The sequence below is a fragment of the Taurulus bubalis genome, assembly GCF_910589615.1.
Source record: "Taurulus bubalis genome assembly, chromosome: 10".
NCBI classification, from domain to species: Eukaryota; Metazoa; Chordata; class Actinopteri; order Perciformes; family Cottidae; genus Taurulus; species Taurulus bubalis.
The window spans coordinates 28,687,658-28,709,135 of NC_136598.1; the positions used below are offsets into that span (position 1 = coordinate 28,687,658).

A 21,478-nucleotide genomic window follows, 5' to 3' on the forward strand; every position below is an offset into this window, starting at 1 on the left:
GAGGAAGAGGAGGAGGAAGACCGGAGCCCTCTAGACCTCAGACTGACCTGTCATGACGATATGCAGCTCAGTCCACAGCTCAGAGTTCATGGTGGAGAAGAGCTGGATTACATCATACATGTTTAATGAAGAACACACACACACACACACACTCACTCCCCTGAAGCCCCTCCCCTCACAGCCCCTCTGATAAGAGGGAAGTGCGCGAGGCTCCACGAGTCCAGATCAGTCCAGGATCCAGAAGGAGTCAGACCTAGACCTAGAGCCAGACCTAGACCTAGAGCCAGACCCAAAGCCAGACCTAGACCCAGAGCCAGACCTAGAGCCAGACCTAGACCCAGAGCCAGACCTAGAGCCAGACCTAGACCCAGAGCCAGACCTAGAGCCAGACCTAGACCCAGAGCCAGACCTAGACCTAGACCCAGACCTAGACCCAGAGTCGGACCTAGACCTAGAGCCAGACCCAAAGCCAGACCTAGACCCAGAGCCAGACCTAGAGCCAGACCTAGACCCAGAGCCAGACCTAGAGCCAGACCTAGACCCAGAGCCAGAGCCAGACCTAGACCCAGAGCCAGACCCAGAGCCAGACCTAGACCTAGACCCAGACCTAGACCCAGAGTCGGACCTAGACCTAGACCCAGACCTGGACCCAGAGCCAGACCCAGAAGTGTCCAGCTGCAGCATGAGGTAAGTGTATTAATTTATTAATATTATTATAATCATGATTATACATCTGGCCGTGGATAATAACAATAATAATAATAGCAATAACAATATCAATAACCCTCATGGACCAGTGTGCTGCTGCTCTGCCTGGCCGTGGTCGTGGACACCCAGATGTCCGGCTCCCTGCATTCCCAGCAGTCCCAGATGTCCGGCTCCCAGCAGTCCCAGATGTTCGGCTCCCAGCAGTCCCAGAGGTCCGGCTCCCTGCAGTCTGGCTCCCAGCAGTCCAAGATGTCCGGCTCCCAGCAGTCCCAGATGTTCGGCTCCCAGCAGTCTCAGAGGTCCGGCTCCCTGCAGCCTGGCTCCCAGCAGTCCCAGATGTTCGGCTCCCAGCAGTCCCAGATGTCCAGCTCCCAGCAGTCCCAGATGTCCAGCTCCCAGCAGTCTGGCTCCCAGCAGTCCCAGATGTCTGGCTCCCAGCAGTCCCAGATGTTCGGCTCCCTGCATTCTCCGGGCTTCCCGTCCTCGTACCCGTCAGACTCGGCACTCCGCTGGAACGTCAGCGTTCCGGATGGCTTCCGGGTCAAAGTGTACTTCAGCCACTTCGACCTGGAGCCGTCGCACCTGTGTGAGTACGACTCCGTCCAGGTGAGGCTGCACGGCATCATGGGTATTTATACTGTGTGAGTACGGCCAGGTGAGGCTGCAGTGGTGGGCCATGTATTTTCTACCTTCTTTGCCGTCTGATATTGTTTACATAAATACGTGCATGGCGGGATGCTGCGTCATTAACGGACAATGCATGTAGTCCACATCAACAACAACCATCACATTTAGTAATAACAAAACATGACAAAACAATCCAACAAAACTGCAGCACTAAAACACTGCACAGTCAAGAGAACGATCCACGATCAGAAGGAACGATATTAACTACCATACATTTCACCACCACGCTCACCCGAGGAGGCGTGATGGAAAACAGGCTGACGGCGAGGGAACCCTGCCTCCACCACCTCCACTAGCTAGCCTCTCCGGTGCTAGACTCTCCAGCGCTAGCAGTATTTGAGCTCAAGTAAACAACACTGAAAATTCAGCACCAAACCCGTCAGCAGCAACAGCGCCGTGGCTTGTTTATGATAAAATACGACTGCAGATGTAAACACAGTAACACAACCAGCAGTTCACTCACCAGATGCTGTTCACTTAAAGGGTTGAACACAAAGTCCATCCTCCTCTCTTTGTTAAACACTTCAACGACGCGGTAGTTCAGTTAATCGTGCGCTTCAGTTCCAGTAGCAGCTCCTTCTCGATGGTCATGGACCAGTGAGGACAGTCTAGCCTCCAGTTGAGTTTCTGGAATAAGTTTCCATGCGTTTTAGGGCTGAAGATGTCCGCTCAATAGTGGCAGTCGATATTAGGATCGTCACCAAACATGTCCATAACCCTCCGTGAGAAAGGCGCTGTCAGTAAATCCACCAGCTAGTCCGTCTCTTGTCCTCCTTCAGCCATTGAGTGTTAAAAACTACACTAAGCTAAACACTAAACATGTCATCACTTCTCTTATGTTTCAGCCTGAACTCTTCTTGCTACGACTCATGCTAGCAGCTAGCTAGCTTTCTGTTGACTAAAGTCACGCTGGCCCACTGACCAATCACAGCGCATGTTAATGCTCACGCTGACCCACTGACCAATCACAGCGCATGTTAATGCTCACGCTGACCCACTGACCAATCACAGCGCATGTTAATGCTCACGCTGACCCACTGACCAATCACAGCGCATTTTAGTGCTGACGTACTTCCAGGCACATCAAAGAATACGCCCATTATGTCAAACTAAAGATCTGATTGGTTGAAGATATGACAATCACGACAACATCTCCATGTACTTTAATCTGCAAAGGCCTCTGCTTCCATAAAGGCATAGAGGTGAAATCTGATTGGATGAAAACTCTCCTTAAAACAAGTTGCACTAGAAGCAGCGCTGCAGGCTGAACCAGAGCAACAGAGGAAGACAGGAGCTGTGCAATGAGAAAATAAGCTAATAGGGACAAATAATTATAATACATGTAGTGTATTTGTGAAAAACAATTAAATTATAAAATAGCTATAACTTTGTGATTCTGTTTAGGCCAGCAGAGAAGATGTATATATATAAACTCTGTACTATATATTATTATACATTACATTTAGCTGACGCTTTTATACAAAGCGACTTACATGTTGCTCTATACACCGTAAACACAGCAACGGGGAGCATTTAGGGGTGTCTTGCTCAAGGACACAACGACATGACCTGGCAGAGAACCACCAACCCTCTGATTGAAAGACAGGCATGCCAACCACTTAGCCACAGCGTCCATCTGTTATTATATTATATTATATAATAACATCAGTACATCAGTTTGAGGCACATCAGCTGGACGGTGATCAGTTACAGGGAGAAAGTTCTTCATATTAATTCACCAACTGACTGGAAACAACATGTCAGGGTCCTGGATCAGGTCTTTTTTTAAGTGATTTTACTTCAGACTAAACATGTGCTGCCACCTAAACACACACACACACACATACACACACACACATACATACACACACACACACACACACACACACACACACACATACATACATATACACACACACACACACACACACACACACACACACACACACACACACACACACACACACACACACACAGCAACTTGTCCTCGACAACAGCTTTCCACAATGCATTACTCTCTCTGTTTGAGCTGCTGGTCATTGACTCTCAGTGTAAACATCAGATAAACCTGCATGTGAACCTATTCACTGACTGAATACTATTATTAATAATGATCACATTATTTGTATTATTATTATTGTTAATTTTTATCATAAATAATTTAAATAACTATTGTTTAAAAGATAACTACAGGTGAAGTCCCTCCAGCAGTTTATTTCAAAACGAGACGACGCTTGAATTGTGCCATAAATTCATGAACCTAGCTCTGTTCGCTAATCTAGCTCTGTTCGCTAAGCTAGTTCTGTTAGCCAACCTGCTCTGTTGGCTAACCTAGCTCTGTTGGCTAACCTAGCTCTGTTCGCTTATCTAGCTCTGTTCGCTAACCTAGCTCTGTTAGCTAACCTGCTCTGTTGGCTAACCTGCTCTGTTGGCTAACCTAGCTCTGTTAGCTAACCTGCTCTGTTGGCTAACCTGCTCTGTTGGCTAACCTGCTCTGTTAGCTAACCTGCTCTGTTGGCTAACCTGCTCTGTTCGCTAACCTAGCTCTGTTAGCTAACCTGCTCTGTTGGCTAACCTGCTCTGTTGGCTAACCTGCTCTGTTAGCTAACCTGCTCTGCTCCGTGCTTTGTGTGCAGCTGGAGGCAGAGGGGGCGGTGCTGGCGTTGTTCTGTGGGCGGGAGGATACCGACACGGAGGCGGTGCCGGCTCAGCAGATCATCATATCGCCCAGAAACTCCCTGAGCCTCCTCTTCTCTTCCGATTTCTCCAACGAGGAGCGATACTCCGGCTTCATGGCTCACTACAGCGCTGTGGGTGAGCACCATAGAACCAGGGTTACAACAGTCACTACAGCGCTGGGGGTGAGCACCATAGAACCAGGGTTACAACAGTCACTACAGTGCTGGGGGGCAGCACCATAGAACCAGGGTTACAACAGTCACTACAGCGCTGGGGGGCAGCACCATAGAACCAGGGTTACAACAGTCACTACCAAGGGCATTTCTAGGATTCAAGGAAAGGGGGGGCTTAGCCCCTGGAGAACTGGCATGTGTGCGCGACAATTTTTTTTCATTGTATTTTATTTATCCATTGTTTCAGACAGTTCATAGATTGGTTCAATCAGAAAGAGTGTGATTTTGCTCTGTAGTTTTGCTTGCATTCATTCAGTATATGATAATGGAAGAGACAGAATGTCAGGGTCATAGTGAACACAAATATGAACTTTTCTCAAATAACGAGAGAGAAATACTTTTCCTGCTTGTAAAGGAAAGACGGATAAACTAGCTTTCATATCCATGTCACTCCCAAATCCAATGGATGGAGAACGAACCTGACAGTGTCAACTTTTTGTTTACTTGTTGTATTTGGAGCAGAAGGGAATAAGATTTTGATCTATTTTGTTGTCTGTGTAGTTTTTACAAACCAATGATATTTTATGCTAATTTGGACACTATCACTGAGATAAAGATGAACTAGTTCAGTGTCAAATATACCATTCAATAGTAAAAACAAACAAACATGAATAACAAAAATAAAACACATTTGAAGTACATCTTAATTATCGAATGATGAATATTGTTTGATGGTACTCCTTGGTATAGTTTACTATGAGATAAACTCCTTGGTGTAGTTTACTATGAGATAAACTCCTTGGTATAGTTTACTATGAGATAAACTCCTTGGTATAGTTTATATGAGATAAACTCCTTGGTGTAGTTTACTATGAGATAAACTCCTTGGTATAGTTTACTATGAGATAAACTCCTTGGTATAGTTTACTATGAGATAAACTCCTTGGTATAGTTTACTATGAGATAAACTCCTTGGTATAGTTTACTATGAGATAAACTCCTTGGTATAGTTTACTATGAGATAAACTCCTTGGTATAGTTTTCTATGAGATAAACTCCTTGGTGTAGTTTATATGAGATAAACTCCTTGGTATAGTTTACTATGAGATAAACTCCTTGGTATAGTTTACTTAAAGATAAACTCCTTGGTGTAGTTTACTATGAGATAAACTCCTTGGTATAGTTTACTTAAAGATAAACTCCTTGGTATAGTTTACTATGAGATAAACTCCTTGGTATAGTTTACTTAAAGATAAACTCCTTGGTATAGTTTTCTATGAGATAAACTCCTTGGTGTAGTTTACTATGAGAAACTCCTTGGTATAGTTTATATGAGATAAACTCCTTGGTATAGTTTACTTAAAGATAAACTACTTGGTGTAGTTTACTATGAGATAAACTCCTTGGTATAGTTTACTTAAAGATAAACTCCTTGGTATAGTTTACTTAAAGATAAACTCCTTGGTATAGTTTACTATGAGATAAACTCCTTGGTGTAGTTTATATGAGATAAACTCCTTGGTATAGTTTACTTAAAGATAAACTACTTGGTGTAGTTTACTATGAGATAAACTCCTTGGTATAGTTTACTATGAGATAAACTCCTTGGTGTAGTTTACTATGAGATAAACTCCTTGGTATAGTTTATATGAGATAAACTCCTTGGTATAGTTTACTATGAGATAAACTCCTTGGTGTAGTTTATATGAGATAAACTCCTTGGTGTAGTTTACTATGAGATAAACTCCTTGGTATAGTTTACTATGAGATAAACTCCTTGGTATAGTTTACTATGAGATAAACTCCTTGGTGTAGTTTACTATGAGATAAACTCCTTGGTATAGTTTACTTAAAGATAAACTCCTTGGTATAGTTTACTTAAAGATAAACTCCTTGGTATAGTTTACTATGAGATAAACTCCTTGGTGTAGTTTATATGAGATAAACTCCTTGGTGTAGTTTACTATGAGATAAACTCCTTGGTATAGTTTACTTAAAGATAAACTACTTGGTGTAGTTTACTATGAGATAAACTCCTTGGTATAGTTTACTATGAGATAAACTCCTTGGTGTAGTTTACTATGAGATAAACTCCTTGGTATAGTTTATATGAGATAAACTCCTTGGTATAGTTTACTATGAGATAAACTCCTTGGTGTAGTTTATATGAGATAAACTCCTTGGTGTAGTTTACTATGAGATAAACTCCTTGGTATAGTTTACTATGAGATAAACTCCTTGGTATAGTTTACTATGAGATAAACTCCTTGGTGTAGTTTACTATGAGATAAACTCCTTGGTGTAGTTTACTATGAGATAAACTCCTTGGTGTAGTTTACTATGAGATAAACTCCTTGGTATAGTTTACTATGAGATAAACTCCTTGGTATAGTTTACTATGAGATAAACTCCTTGGTGTAGTTTACTATGAGATAAACTCCTTGGTATAGTTTACTATGAGATAAACTCCTTGGTGTAGTTTACTATGAGATAAACTCCTTGGTGTAGTTTATATGAGATAAACTCCTTGGTATAGTTTATATGAAATAAACTCCTTGGTATAGTTTACTATGAGATAAACTCCTTGGTGTAATCCCGCTGTGGTTGATGAGAGACATTACAGAGTGAGAAAGCCAGCGCAGCAGCCTCCCCAAGGTCCTAGTGCCCTAAGGTTAAGTATGATGCTGGGCTATTGCATTGTAATTTTAAGGGGAGAAAACATACAAACCAGAACACACGCACATATGTAGCATGTTAGAGTTATAAATAAGTTGTCCATGTGAGAAACAATAGTTTAATTTATTGACATCACCAAAATAAAAATAAAATAAAAAAAAAAGATTTTTTATTTTTTATTTTTTTTAATTAATATTCGGGGCTAATTAAAAAACATCTGGGGCTAAAGCCTAGGGACTGTTTTAGCCTAGGGACGCCACTGGTCACTACAGCGCTGTGGGTGAGCACCATAGAACCAGGGTTACAACAGTCACTACAGCGCTGGGGGTGAGCACCATAGAACCAGGGTTACAACAGTCACTACAGCGCTGGGGGTGAGCACCATAGAACCAGGGTTACAACAGTCACTACAGCGCTGGGGGTGAGCACCATAGAACCAGGGTTACAACAGTCACTACAGCGCTGGGGGTGAGCACCATAGAACCCCCACAGAGAACCCCCACAGAGCTGTAGTGACTGTTGTAACCCTGGTTCTCTGCTGGGGGGCAACATAGAACCAGGGTTACAACAGTCACTACAGCTCTTTGGGGGTTGGTCTCAGTGTTTACGGGACAAGCTATCTCCAGATAAGACGGGTTCTCCTCCAGGATCCAGACTAACCCGTCTCCGTCTCCTCAGACGTGGACGAGTGCGATGAAGACCTCGGTGATGAAGAGCCGTGTGACCACTTCTGTCACAACTACATCGGGGGTTACTACTGCTCCTGTCGCCACGGTTACCTGCTGCACACTGACAACCGCACATGCACAGGTGAGTGTGTGTGTGTGTGTGTGTGTGTGTGTGTGTGTGTGTGTGTGTGTGTGTGTGTGTGTGTGTGTGTGTGTGTGTGTGTGTGTCTGGACTTTGTCTGACTGACAGCAGCTGCTGATTGTGATAAATATTTACATGTTTCTGTGTGGAGGAGTCTCTCTAGACCCAATGAACTGTGTCTCACACACACACACACACACACACACACACACACACACACACACGTTCATTATCAATGTTTAATTCATTTAATTTATTCATATACCAGACACTTTGTAAAACATCCAACATGTTTATTGATCATGTGACCAGAACTAGTTGACCCATGTGATGCAGATGAGACAGAATGAGGAACTAACTATAGAGCTTTGTCTATCTGTGTGTGTGTGTGTGTGTGTGTGTGTGTGTGTGTGTGTGTGTGTGTGTGTGTGTGTGTGTGTGTGTGTGTGTGTGTGTCAGTGGAGTGCAGTGGCGGTGTGTTCAGGGAACGCTCCGGTGTTTTGAGCAGCGTAGATTTCCCGTCTCCGTACCCGAAAAGCTCAGAGTGCTCGTACCGGATCGAGGTGGATCCGGGCTTCCGGCTCCTCCTCCGGTTCGACCCCCGCTTTGACGTGGAGGACCACCCTGATGTCAGCTGCCCCTACGACCACGTCAAGGTGAGGACAGCACACACACTGCTGCACACACACCTGTAGACACACACTGTTGCACACACACACACACTGCTGCACACACACACACACTGCTGTACACACACACATACACACACACTGCTGCACACATACTTGTAGACACACACTGCTGTACACACACCTGTAGACACACACTGCTGCACACACACCTGTAGACACACACTGCTGTACACACACACACCTGTAGACACACACTGCTGCACACACACACCTGTAGACACACACTGCTGTACACACACACACCTGTAGACACACACTGCTGCACACACACACCTGTAGACACACACTGCTGTACACACACACACCTGTAGACACACACTGCTGCACACACACACACCTGTAGACACACACTGCTGCACACACACACCTGTAGACACACACTGCTGTACACACACCTGTAGACACACACTGCTGCACACACACACCTGTAGACACACACTGCTGTACACACACACACACCTGTAGACACACACTGCTGCACACACACCTGTAGACACACACTGCTGTACACACACACACACACCTGTAGACACACACTGCTGCACACACACACACACACACACCTGTAGACACACACTGCTGTACACACACACACACACACCTGTAGACACACACTGCTGCACACACACACACACACACCTGTAGACACACACTGCTGCACACACACCTGTAGACACACACTGCTGCACACACACACACACACACACACACACCTGTAGACACACACTGCTGCACACACACACACCTGTAGACACACACTGCTGCACACACACACACACACCTGTAGACACACACTGCTGTACACACACAAACACCTGTAGACACACACTGCTGCACACACACCTGTAGACACACACTGCTGCACACACACACACACACCTGTCTGACTGGGCTGAGGTCCCCTGTCTCCCTCTCAGATCACAGCGGGCAGCAGCGAGTTCGGTCCGTTCTGTGGAGATCGACCTCCAGGTGACCTTCAGACTGACAGCAACAACGTCACCGTCTCCTTCCACAGCGACAACTCAGGAGAGCACCTGGGCTGGAGGATCACATACACTTCTACAGGTAGATACAGTGTACTACACACTGGTACACACCTACAGGTAGATACAGTGTACTACACACTGGTACACACCTACAGGTAGATACAGTGTACTACACACTGGTACACACCTATGGGTAGATACACACTATCTACTACACACTGGTACACACCTACGGGTAGATACACACTATCTACTACACACTGGTACACACCTACGGGTAGATACACACTATCTACTACACACTGGTACACACCTACGGGTAGATACACACTATCTACTACACACTAGTACACACCTACGGGTAGATACACACTATCTACTACACACTGGTACACACCTACGGGTAGATACACACTATCTACTACACACTGGTACACACCTACGGGTAGATACACACTATCTACTACACACTGGTACACACCTACGGGTAGATACACACTATCTACTACACACTAGTACACAGCTACAGGTAGATACACACTATCTACTACACACTGGTACACAAACAGCAGTGAGCAGATGCTTACCAGAGAGGCTTTTATTTTGTTGTGACAGGAAGTAAGTGTCATACACCTGAAACCCCGCCCAATGCCCTGCTGACTCCCGTCCAATCAGAATACTCCTTTAAAGACCACATCCTGGTCACCTGCTCACCTGGATACACACTGCTGAAGGTAGAACACACCTGCTCTCCTTGTGAAACACGTTATGCTTATTGAAAATATGTGTAATTCACACCCATGAACCAGCCCTAACTATAGACCTGAACCAGCCCTAACTATAGACCTGAACCAGTCCTAACTATAGACCTGAACCAGTCTTAACTATAGACCTGAACCAGTCCTGACTATAGACCTGAACCAGTCCTAACTATAGACCTGAACCAGTCCTGACTATAGACCTGAACCAGTCCTGACTATAGACCTGAACCAGTCCTAACTATAGACCTGAACCAGTCCTGACTATAGACCTGAACCAGTCCTAACTATAGACCTGAACCAGCCCTAACTATAGACCTGAACCAGTCTAACTATAGACCTGAACCAGTCTAACTATAGACCTGAACCAGTCTTAACTATAGATCTGAACCAGTCCTGACTATAGACCTGAACCAGTCCTAACTATAGACCTGAACCAGCCCTAACTATAGACCTGAACCAGTCTTAACTATAGATCTGAACCAGTCTTATCTATAGACCTGAACCAGTCCTAACTATAGATCTGAACCAGTCTTAACTATAGATCTGAACCAGTCTTATCTATAGACCTGAACCAGTCCTAACTATAGATCTGAACCAGTCTTAACTATAGATCTGAACCAGTCTTATCTATAGACCTGAACCAGTCCTAACTATAGACCTGAACCAGTCCTAACTATAGATCTGAACCAGTCTTAACTATAGATCTGAACCAGTCTTATCTATAGACCTGAACCAGTCCTAACTATAGACCTGAACCAGTCCTAACTATAGACCTGAACCAGTCCTAACTATAGATCTGAACCAGTCTTAACTATAGATCTGAACCAGTCTTATCTATAGACCTGAACCAGTCCTAACTATAGACCTGAACCAGTCCTAACTATAGACCTGAACCAGTCCTAACTATAGACCTGAACCAGTTCTAACTATAGATCTGAACCAGTAACTACAGACCTGAACCAGTCCTAACTACAGACCTGAACCAGTTCTAACTATAGATCTGAACCAGTAACTACAGACCTGAACCAGTCCTAACTACAGACCTGAACCAGCACTATGAACCTGAAGAGACTAAGTGTTCTCTTGTCTCTGTGGTTCAGGACCGAGAGGATCTGGATCACTATCAGATGGACTGCCAGTCCGATGGCTCGTGGAGTAGCAGTCCTCCTCACTGTCAGAGTAAGGCATCATTCTGCATCATGTGATGAAACGTTGCATATTAAATCTGTGTGATCAGATTCATTGTTAAATCATTACTACAACTACAAAGGTTCTTTCAATCAGTGCTGAAGTTATTGTATATAATAAATGTACATGTATAGTAACTGTATAGCAACTGTATATATAGCAACTGTATAGTAACTGTATAGTGACTGTATATAAATAGCAACTATATAGTGACTGTATATATATAGTATCTGTACATAGTAACTGTATAGTGACTGTATAGTGACTGTATATATATTATCTGTACATAGTAACTGTATAGTGACTGTATATATATATATAGTATCTGTACATAGTAACTGTATAGTGACTGTATATATATAGTATCTGTACATAGTAACTGTATAGTGACTGTATATATATATAGTATCTGTACATAGTAACTGAATAGTAACTGTATAGTGACTGTATAATAACTGTATATAGTAACTGTATATATAGTGACTATATATATAGCAACTGTATAGTAACTGTATAGTAACTGTATAGTGACTGTATATATATAGTATCTGTACATAGTAACTGTATAGTGACTGTATATATAGTATCTGTACATAGTAACTGTTTAGTGACTGTATATATATAGTATCTGTACATAGTAACTGTATAGTGACTGTATATATATAGTATCTGTACATAGTAACTGTTTAGTGACTGTATATATATAGTATCTGTACATAGTAACTGTATAGTGACTGTATATATATAGTATCTGTACATAGTAACTGTATAGTAACTGTATAGTGACTGTATAGTAACTGTATATATAGTGACTGTTTATATTAACTGTATATATAGTGACTGTATATATAGTGACTGTATACATAGCAACTGTATAGTAACTGTATAGTGACTGTATATATAGTGACTGTATATATAGTGACTGTATACATAGCAACTGTATAGTAACTGTATAGTGACTGTATAGTAACTGTATATTGTAACTGTATAGTAACCGTATAGTGACTGTATATATATAGCAACCGTATAGTGACTGCATATATAGTAAGTGTATATATAGTGACTGTATAGGAAATGTACATAGTAAATGTACATAGTAACTGTATATAGTAACTGTACATAGTAACTGTACATAGTAACTATATGGTAACTGTACATATAAACTGCATAGTAACTGTACATATAGTAACTGTACATAGTAACTGAACATATATTAACTGTATAGTAACTGTATACATAGTAACTACACATAGTAACTGTATAGTAACTGTATACATAGTAACTACACATAGTAACTGTACATAGTAACTGTACATAGTAACTGAACATATAGTAACTGTACACATAGTAACTGTACATAGTAACTGAACATAGTAACTGAACATAGTAACTGTACATAGTAACTGAACATAGTAACTACACATAGTAACTACGTATAGTAACTGAACATTTAACTGAACATATAGTAACTGTACACATTGTAACTGTACACATAGTAACTGTACATAGTAACTGAACATATAGTAACTGTACATAGTACCTGAACATAGTAACTGAACATAGTAACTACACATAGTAACTGTATATAGTAACTGAACATAGTAACTACATATAGTAACTGTACATGGTAACTGAACATAAAGTAACTGTACACATAGTAACTGAACATATAGTAACTGTACACATAGTAACTGTACATAGTACCTGAACATAGTAACTGAACATAGTAACTGTACATAGTAACTGAACATAGTAACTACACATAGCAACTGAACATAGTAACTGTACATAGTAACTGAACATAGTAACTGTACATAGTAACTGAACATAGTAACTACACATAGCAACTGAACATAGTAACTGTACATAGTAACTGAACATAGTAACTGAACATATAGTAACTGTACACATAGTAACTGTACATAGTAACTGAACATAGTAACTGAACATATAGTAACTGTACACATTGTAACTGAACATAGTAACTGAACATAGCAACTACATATAGTAACTGTACATAGTAACTGAACATAGTAACTGTACATAGTAACTGAACATAGTAACTACACATAGCAACTGAACATAGTAACTGTACATAGTAACTGAACATATAGTAACTGTACACATAGTAACTGTACATAGTAACTGTACATATTAACTACACATAGTAACTGAACATAGTAACTGTACATATTAACTGAACATAGTTACTGAACATATAGTATCTGTACATAGGACTGAACATATAGTAACTGTACACATAGTAACTGCACATAGTAACTGTACATAGTAACTGAACATAGTAACTGTACATAGTAGCTGAACATATTAACTGAACATAGTAACTAAACATAGTAACTGAACATATAGTAACTGAACATATAGTAACTGTACACATAGTAACTGTACATAGTAACTGCACATAGTAACTGAACATAGTAACTACACATAGTAATTGTACAAAGTAACTGAACATAGTAACTGAACATATAGTAACTGTACACATTGTAACTGTACATAGTAACTGAACATAGTACCTACACATAGTAACTGAACATAGTAACTACATATAGTAACTGTACATAGTAACTGTACATATAGTAACTGTACATAGTAACTGTAGCACTAACCTCAGATCAGGTTAAACCTTTAGTTTTCTGTCTTTTTCTCTCTAGAAACAGACTCTGGGACGAGGCGGAGTCTTTCTCCACATTTTAACCAATCAAAGTCCAGATTAGTCAGAGAGTGATTTTGATTGGCTGATCGGAAAACTGTCGTCATCAATAGTTTTAGATTATTCTCTAATAAAACAAATATAAAATTAATCTCCAATCGTATGTTTGTGTCAAACAATCTGTCGATGATAATAATACTTCTGATAATTAACTCTTAAATTAGGACCAATGAGATTTAAAGATTGTGTTTCTCGATTCGCTGTCTGAGTATATAATAATAATACAATTATATATACAATAATGCCAGCACACATGAACGAGTCCCATGATTTTAATATTAGAGTTAAAATGACAGTACAAATCAATAGGAATCATCTGCATACTTTATTAACGAGTGTAATGCTAAAAACCCTAACCCTATTAATACTGTAAAAAGGAGCAGAAAAGACTTCTAAAATATATTTTTGAAAACTGTCTGAATTTGGATAAATTAAATTCAGAATATAATATAGTACAGTATAATACAGATAGATAGATATTTATATAGTATATATACACTCACCTAAAGGATTATTAGGAACACCTGTTCAATTTCTCATTAATGCAATTATCTAATCAACCAATCACATGGCAGTTGCTTCAATGCATTTAGAGGTGTGGTCCTGGTCAAGACAATCTCCTGAACTCCAAACTGAATGTCAGAATGGGAAAGAAAGGTGATTTAAGCAATTTTGAGCGTGGCATGGTTGTTGGTGCCAGACGGGCCGGTCTGAGTATTTCACAATCTGCTCAGTTAGTAGGATTTTCACGCACAACCATTTCTAGGGTTTACAAAGATTGGTGTGAAAAGGGAAAAACATCCAGTATGCGGCAGTCCTGTGGGCGAAAATGCCTTGTTGGTGCTAGAGGTCAGAGGAGAATGGGCCGACTGATTCAAGCTGATAAAAGAGCAATTTTGACTGAAATAACCACTCGTTACAACCGAGGTATGCAGCAAAGCATTTGTGAAGCCACAACACGCACAACCTTGAGGCGGATGGGCTACAACAGCAGAAGACCCCACCGGGTATCACTCATCCACTACAAATAGGAAAAAGAGGCTACAATTTTCAAGAGCTCACCAAAATTGGACAGTTGAAGACTGGAAAAATGTTGCCTGGTCTGATGAGTCTCGATTTCTGTTGAGACATTCAGATGGTAGAGTCAGAATTTGGCGTAAACAGAATGAGAACATGGATCCATCATGCCTTGTTACCGCTGTGCAGGCTGGTGGTGGTGGTGTAATGGTGTGGGGGATGTTTTCTTGGCACACTTTAGGCCCCTTAGTGCCAATTGGGCATCGTTTAAATGCCACGGCCTACCTGAGCATTGTTTCTGACCATGTCCATCCCTTTATGGCCACCATGTACCCATCCTCTGATGGCTACTTCCAGCAGGATAATGCACCATGTCACAAAACTCCAATCATTTCTAATTGGTTTCTTGAACATTACAATGAGTTCACTGTACTAAAATGGCCCCCACAGTCACCAGATCTTAACCCAATAGAGCATCTTTGGGATGTGGTGGAACGGGAGCTTCGTGCCCTGGATGTGCATCCCACAAATCTCCATCAACTGCAAGATGCTATCCTATCAATATAGGCCAACATTTCAAAAGAATGCTTTCAGCACCTTGTTGAATCAATGCCACGTAGAATTAAGACAGTTCTGAAGGCGAAAGGGGGGTCAAACACAGTATTAGTATGGTGGTATTAGTAAGGTATATATATATATATATATATATATATATATATATATATATATATATATATATATATATATATATATATATATCACCATGTTTTAGTTATTAAGGACACAAGTTCCATCAAGTCTACCTGTTCTACCATCTACAAGCTGCTTGGTCATCCTCAGACCATCTGGGTCATCCTCAGACCATCTGGATTATCCTCAGACTATCTGGATCTTGTTCATTGGTTCCTCCACACTGACAGCTGATTGGCCATCTCTCTTTCACAGTGGTGGATTGTGGGAGTCCGAAGTTGGTCGCCATGGCCGACTTGATGTTTGGAAGTAATGACAACAGCACACAGTTTGAATCGACGGTTCACTACGTCTGCAGGGAGGACCGTCTCCAGCTCTCCAACAGCAACAGTAAGAGTACTAAGTACCCAAAGTACTTAGTATACCATAGAAATGTCATGATACTAAAAATATTAAACGGAAATATGGAACAAAATGTTTGAAAAGTCATAAAAAGTCATAGTACAAACATACAAGTCCAAACACGTGTGTGTGTGTGTGTGTGTGTGTGTGTGTGTGTGTGTGTGTGTGTGTGTGAGTGTGTGTGTGTGTGTGTGTGTGTGTGTGTGTGTGTGTGTGTGTGTGTGTGTGTGTGTGGTAGGTCTCTACAGTTGTGGGCCGAGTGGAGAATGGATGAACTCAGAATCAGGAACACGCCTGCCGAGCTGTCTGCCAGGTAACCTTCATGCTACTAGGTTTTTATTTTTCTCATAGTATCACACTCTCTGCAGCAACATCCGCACACACTATTATGTGGTCCAGTTTAGACTTACGTCTAGGCCCTCAATAAAGATAGTAAAAACCCTTTCACAGGGAAAAAAAGGGGAAGAATCCTGAGGGAGAGCAACAGAGGAGGATCCCTCTCCCCGGATGGACAGAAGCAATAGATGTCATGTGACCAGAATTAAAAACGTAACAACAGAGTTACAGCACATTACATGAATATGACAGAAATTAATGATATAATGAGTCGTAGGCATGGACCATGATCCAGATAACGAAGCAGAAGCAGCTATAATTGAGTATCATCGACATAACAATGAAAGTTTATGGAGTGTTTTCTGATAATATTGACAGAGACAAGTCCTTTATCAGCACTAAGGTCTAACAAGACCAGAACAGAGACAAGTCCTTTATCAGCACTAAGGTCTAACAAGACCAGAACAGAGACACGTCCTTTATCAGCACTAAGGTCTAACAAGACCAGAACAGAGACAAGTCCTTTATCATCACTAAGGTCTAACAAGACCAGAACAGAGACAAGTCCTTTATCATCACTAAGGTCTAACAAGACCAGTACAGAGACAAGTCCTTTATCAGCACTAAGGTCTAACAAGACCAGTACAGAGACAAGTCCTTTATCAACACTAAGGTCTAATTACAGCTACTTTAAAAGACTGTGGTACATGACTTGTTAGTAAAGACCCATTGATAATATCTAGTAGAGAGGCACTAATTAAAGGTAAAACTTCCTTAAACAGCTTAGTCGGAACAGGGTCCAGGAGACAGGTCGAAGATTTAGAAGTAGAAACCATTGAAGACAGTTGGTCGAGGTTGATGGGAGAAAATCCATCCAGACACACAACAGGGCCCACAGCCTCCTCCATGGCCATCCCACCTGAGGATGGACCGGCAGTAGTCAAGGGCAGGAGATCACCGATCCTGCCTCTAATAGCCAGAATCTTACCATTGAAGAAGTTCATGAAGTCATTACTACTGATGTCTATAGGAATATACGGATCCACCGAGGTATGATTCTCAGCAGCCTAACCCTAACTCTGCTACAGAGAAACCTAGGGTTATTCTTGTTTTTCTCTATTACCGACTGCTCGGTTAGTTCTAGATTCCAAGACTACTCGGTTAGGTCTAGTCTCCAAGACTACTTGGTTAGTTCTGGATTCCAAGACTACTCAGTTAGTTCAGGACTCCAAGACTACTCGGTTAGGTCTAGATTCGGTTAGTTCTGGACTCCAAGACTACTTGGTTAGTTCTGGACTCCAAGACTAATTGGTTAGGTCTAGTCTCCAAGACTACTTGGTTAGTTCTGGATTCCAAGACTACTCGGTTAGTTCAGGACTCCAAGACTACTCGGTTAGGTCTAGATTCGGTTAGTTCTGGACTCCAAGACTACTTGGTTAGTTCTGGACTTCAAGACTAATTGGTTAGGTCTAGTCTCCAAGACTACTCGGTTAGGTCTAGATTCGGTTAGTTCTGGACTCCAAGACTACTTGGTTAGTTCTGGACTTCAAGACTAATTGGTTAGGTCTAGTCTCCAAGACTACTTGGTTAGTTCTGGATTCCAAGACAACTCGGTTAGTTCAGGACTCCAAGACTACTCGGTTAGGTCTAGATTAGGTTAGTTCTGGACTCCAAGACTACTCAGTTAGGTCTTGTCTCAAAACTAATTGGTTAGATCTAGTCTCCAAGACTACTTGGTTAGTTCTGGATTCCAAGACAACTCGGTTAGTTCAGGACTCCAAGACTACTCGGTTAGGTCTAGATTTGGTTAGTTCTGGACTCCAAGACTACTCAATTAGGTCTTGTCTCAAAGACTAATTGGTTAGGTCTAGTCTCCAAGACTACTTGGTTAGTTCTGGATTCCAAGACTACTCGGTTAGTTTAGGACTCCAAGACTACTCGGTAAGGTCTAGATTTGGTTAGTTCTGGACTCCAAGACTACTCAGTTAGGTCTAGTCTCAAAGACTAATTGGTTAGGTCTAGTCTCCAAGACTACTTGAAGCAGTACATGAAGCAGCTCTGAGACAGTTTGTTTCTCCATGTGTCCGTCTAGCCTGCGGCCGTCCGTCCCGCTCCCTCCCCCCTCAGGTGAAGCGGATTGTTGGAGGTCGCGGGGCCGAGCCTGGCCTGTTCCCTTGGCAGGTTCTACTCAGTGTGGAGGATCTGTCCCGGGTCCCAGAAGACCGCTGGTTTGGCTCCGGTGCTCTACTGTCCCAGTCCTGGGTCCTTACAGCGGCCCACGTCCTGAGGTCCCAGCGGAGGGACACCACCGTCGTCCCTGTGGCCCCTGAACACGTCAAGGTCTTGACTTCTTTCAATTATATTAATGTTCATTTTACATTTAAACTTTTTCACTTGATTTACTTTTAATATTATTTCATATTGGAGGTTGATATATTTACAACAAGCTAGTCAATAGAGTTTCACATTATGTGCAAACATAGATACTAGTGCTTCTAATTGACTTAAGCCCACCTTCTGTGACCATCGGACCAGTGTCTATGCTGATTGCAGTCTGTCATGGGATTTCTTGGTCCCTGTCTGTCACATGGCATGGTCACAATCCTACTTTTTAACCAGTTCCACCAATAAGACCAGTTAAACCTTTATAACCAGTTTAACTAGCACAGGCAGTCCAAGCAGTTTAACTACTATAGCCAGTTTGAATAGTAAAACCAGTATAACCCATCCATGTGATTCAGGTGTTCTTGGGTCTCTATGACGCTGCAAACAAACATCTGGCCACCAACTGTTCGGTGGAGAAAATATTCCTACACCCGAACTTCCAACCAGACAACTACAACAATGACATTGCTCTGCTGAGGCTGGAGCAGCAGGTGGAGTCTACTGAGTTCATCCGTCCTGTGTGTCTGCCTCCACCTCACAACCAGGTACAAGTACCACGAGTACTACTGATACTACTACTGCATGATACGACTTCTGTCTGCCTCCACCTCACAACCAGGTCTAAGTACTGTGACATTATGTGACATTATATTAATTATTATTTTCAGCTATTTTAACAAATAAAACAAGACAACAAATGTGCCAGCCAGTAACGAATGTGTTTCTAGAAGTATTCTGCCTACACCTAAGCTCTGCCCGCAACAATACTTCATCATGTTACAAACAGAAAAAGGGTCAAAGCAGATCCCATCAGAGAGCGACGCACATTGAAGTTAGCAAATTCCACTTTCTGTGGAGAAGCCGTTGTATACCAAATGGTGCAGCTTAAACCATAGACGTTGGGGTTAAACCATATGCTGTAGGGTTAAACCATGGGCTGTAGGGTTAAACCATGAACTATGGGGTTAAACCATGGACTATGGGGTTAAACCATGGACTGTGAGGTTAAGCAGACTATGTTAAACCATAGACTGTGGGGTTAAACCATGGACTGTGGGGTTAAGCAGACTATGTTAAACCATAGACTGTGGGGTTAAACCATGGGCTGTCGGGTTAAACCATAGACTGTAGGGTTAAACCATAGTCTTGAGAAAAAGGCTGATAACCACTGCCATAGAGGGTATATAGAGGGTGGTGCTGTGTTAGCAGACGGTCCAGGTTTGGTGGAAGGTTGCTGGCCCATCGTTGGCGTCCCGAGGCCCAGACATGTTGGTAGAATGGGCTGAAACCTAGGGCTCCGTGTTGTGAACCCTGATGGAGATGAAGGGTATGATGATCACTCTTCCTTCAAATGACTCTACCCCCTTATCCCTCCCTCTCTCTTTTTCAGGGCGACCCCTCCTCACCTCTCCCTAACTCTCTGGGTTTAGTTGCTGGGTGGGGAATATCCAACTTCAATACCACCTCCTCCTTGAGTGACCCCACCAAGCTGACCTCGGACCCCGAGATGACCTCTGACCTTTTGCAGTACGTGAAGCTGCCGGTGGTTTCTCAGGAGGAGTGTGAGGGGAGCTACGCCTCGCGCTCCGTCAGCTACAACATCACCGACAACATGTTCTGCGCCGGTTTCTTGGAGGGCGGGAAGGATACCTGCCTGGGGGACAGCGGGGGGGCTTTTGTGATGGAGGACGGGGTCAGCAGGAGGTGGGTGGTGTTTGGGTTAGTGTCCTGGGCCGGGCCGGAGGAATGCGGGAGTCAGAGGGTGTACGGCGTCTACACCCGAGTGGCTAATTATGTGGAGTGGATACAGAAGCAGCTTCAGACTGCCCCCTGGTGGTGAAACAGGTGGAGACAGGTAGTGAGACGTGGTGAAACAGAGGTCTCACTTACAAAGATAACCTCACTTCCACCAAATAGGCCTCCTTCTCCATCATCATCAGTGACTCCAGCCTTCTGATGTCTTCTCTACGTCCCCTCGAATGTCTCGTTGCCACACAACTCCAAACCAACCTGCACTCCAGTAACCTATCTGAACCACTCCAGGCCGTATTCTGCCCTAACCCCAGGATACAAAAACTAATGAAAGGTAGTAAGTTTTCCCAAAGGTTCTGGACTAGGCCCACTCCTTTGTCATATCACAACTCCAAACCCAAGGTTCCGTACTGGGCCCACTCCTTTGTCCTATTCACAGCCACACAAGGTGTTCCCCAAAGTTCCGTACTGGGCCCACTTCTTTGTCATATCCACAACCACACAAGGTTTTCCCCAAGGTTCTGGACTGGGCCCAATCCATTTGAACTTCTATTGATAAACCGGTGAAACTCAGATATACCTCAACACTAAGCCCCCACAATCCACCTCTCCCACATTGACTCCTGCAATAAAAGTCTGGATGCAACATTTTCACAGTGACCAAGTTGAACTCCTCTTCCTCCTCTCCGAGTCCACCCTCTGCAAAATCCAGCCTCTGCAAAATCTAAGAAGCCATACCCACCTTTGACGGCACCACCCTCTTCCCTTTGTCTCAGGGTCACAAACTGGAGCCTGATCCTTG

The 21,478-nt window shown here is 42.6% G+C and overlaps 1 protein-coding gene across 1 annotated transcript; it reads left to right on the forward strand.

Annotated features, from left to right (window-relative positions):
- Positions 1 to 60: 60 nt before the first annotated feature.
- masp1 (MBL associated serine protease 1) lies at positions 61 to 20,764 on the forward strand (the record flags this gene model as incomplete). Its single annotated transcript, XM_079224975.1, has 14 exons — positions 61 to 91; positions 195 to 687; positions 798 to 1,314; positions 4,032 to 4,209; positions 7,602 to 7,733; positions 8,193 to 8,389; positions 9,343 to 9,490; positions 10,027 to 10,145; positions 11,273 to 11,351; positions 16,057 to 16,191; positions 16,442 to 16,516; positions 18,632 to 18,879; positions 19,281 to 19,469; positions 20,315 to 20,764. The coding sequence occupies 14 exons, from the start codon at positions 61 to 63 to the stop codon at positions 20,762 to 20,764; spliced, it is 2,991 nt and encodes a 996-aa protein (XP_079081101.1).
- Positions 20,765 to 21,478: the final 714 nt, after the last annotated feature.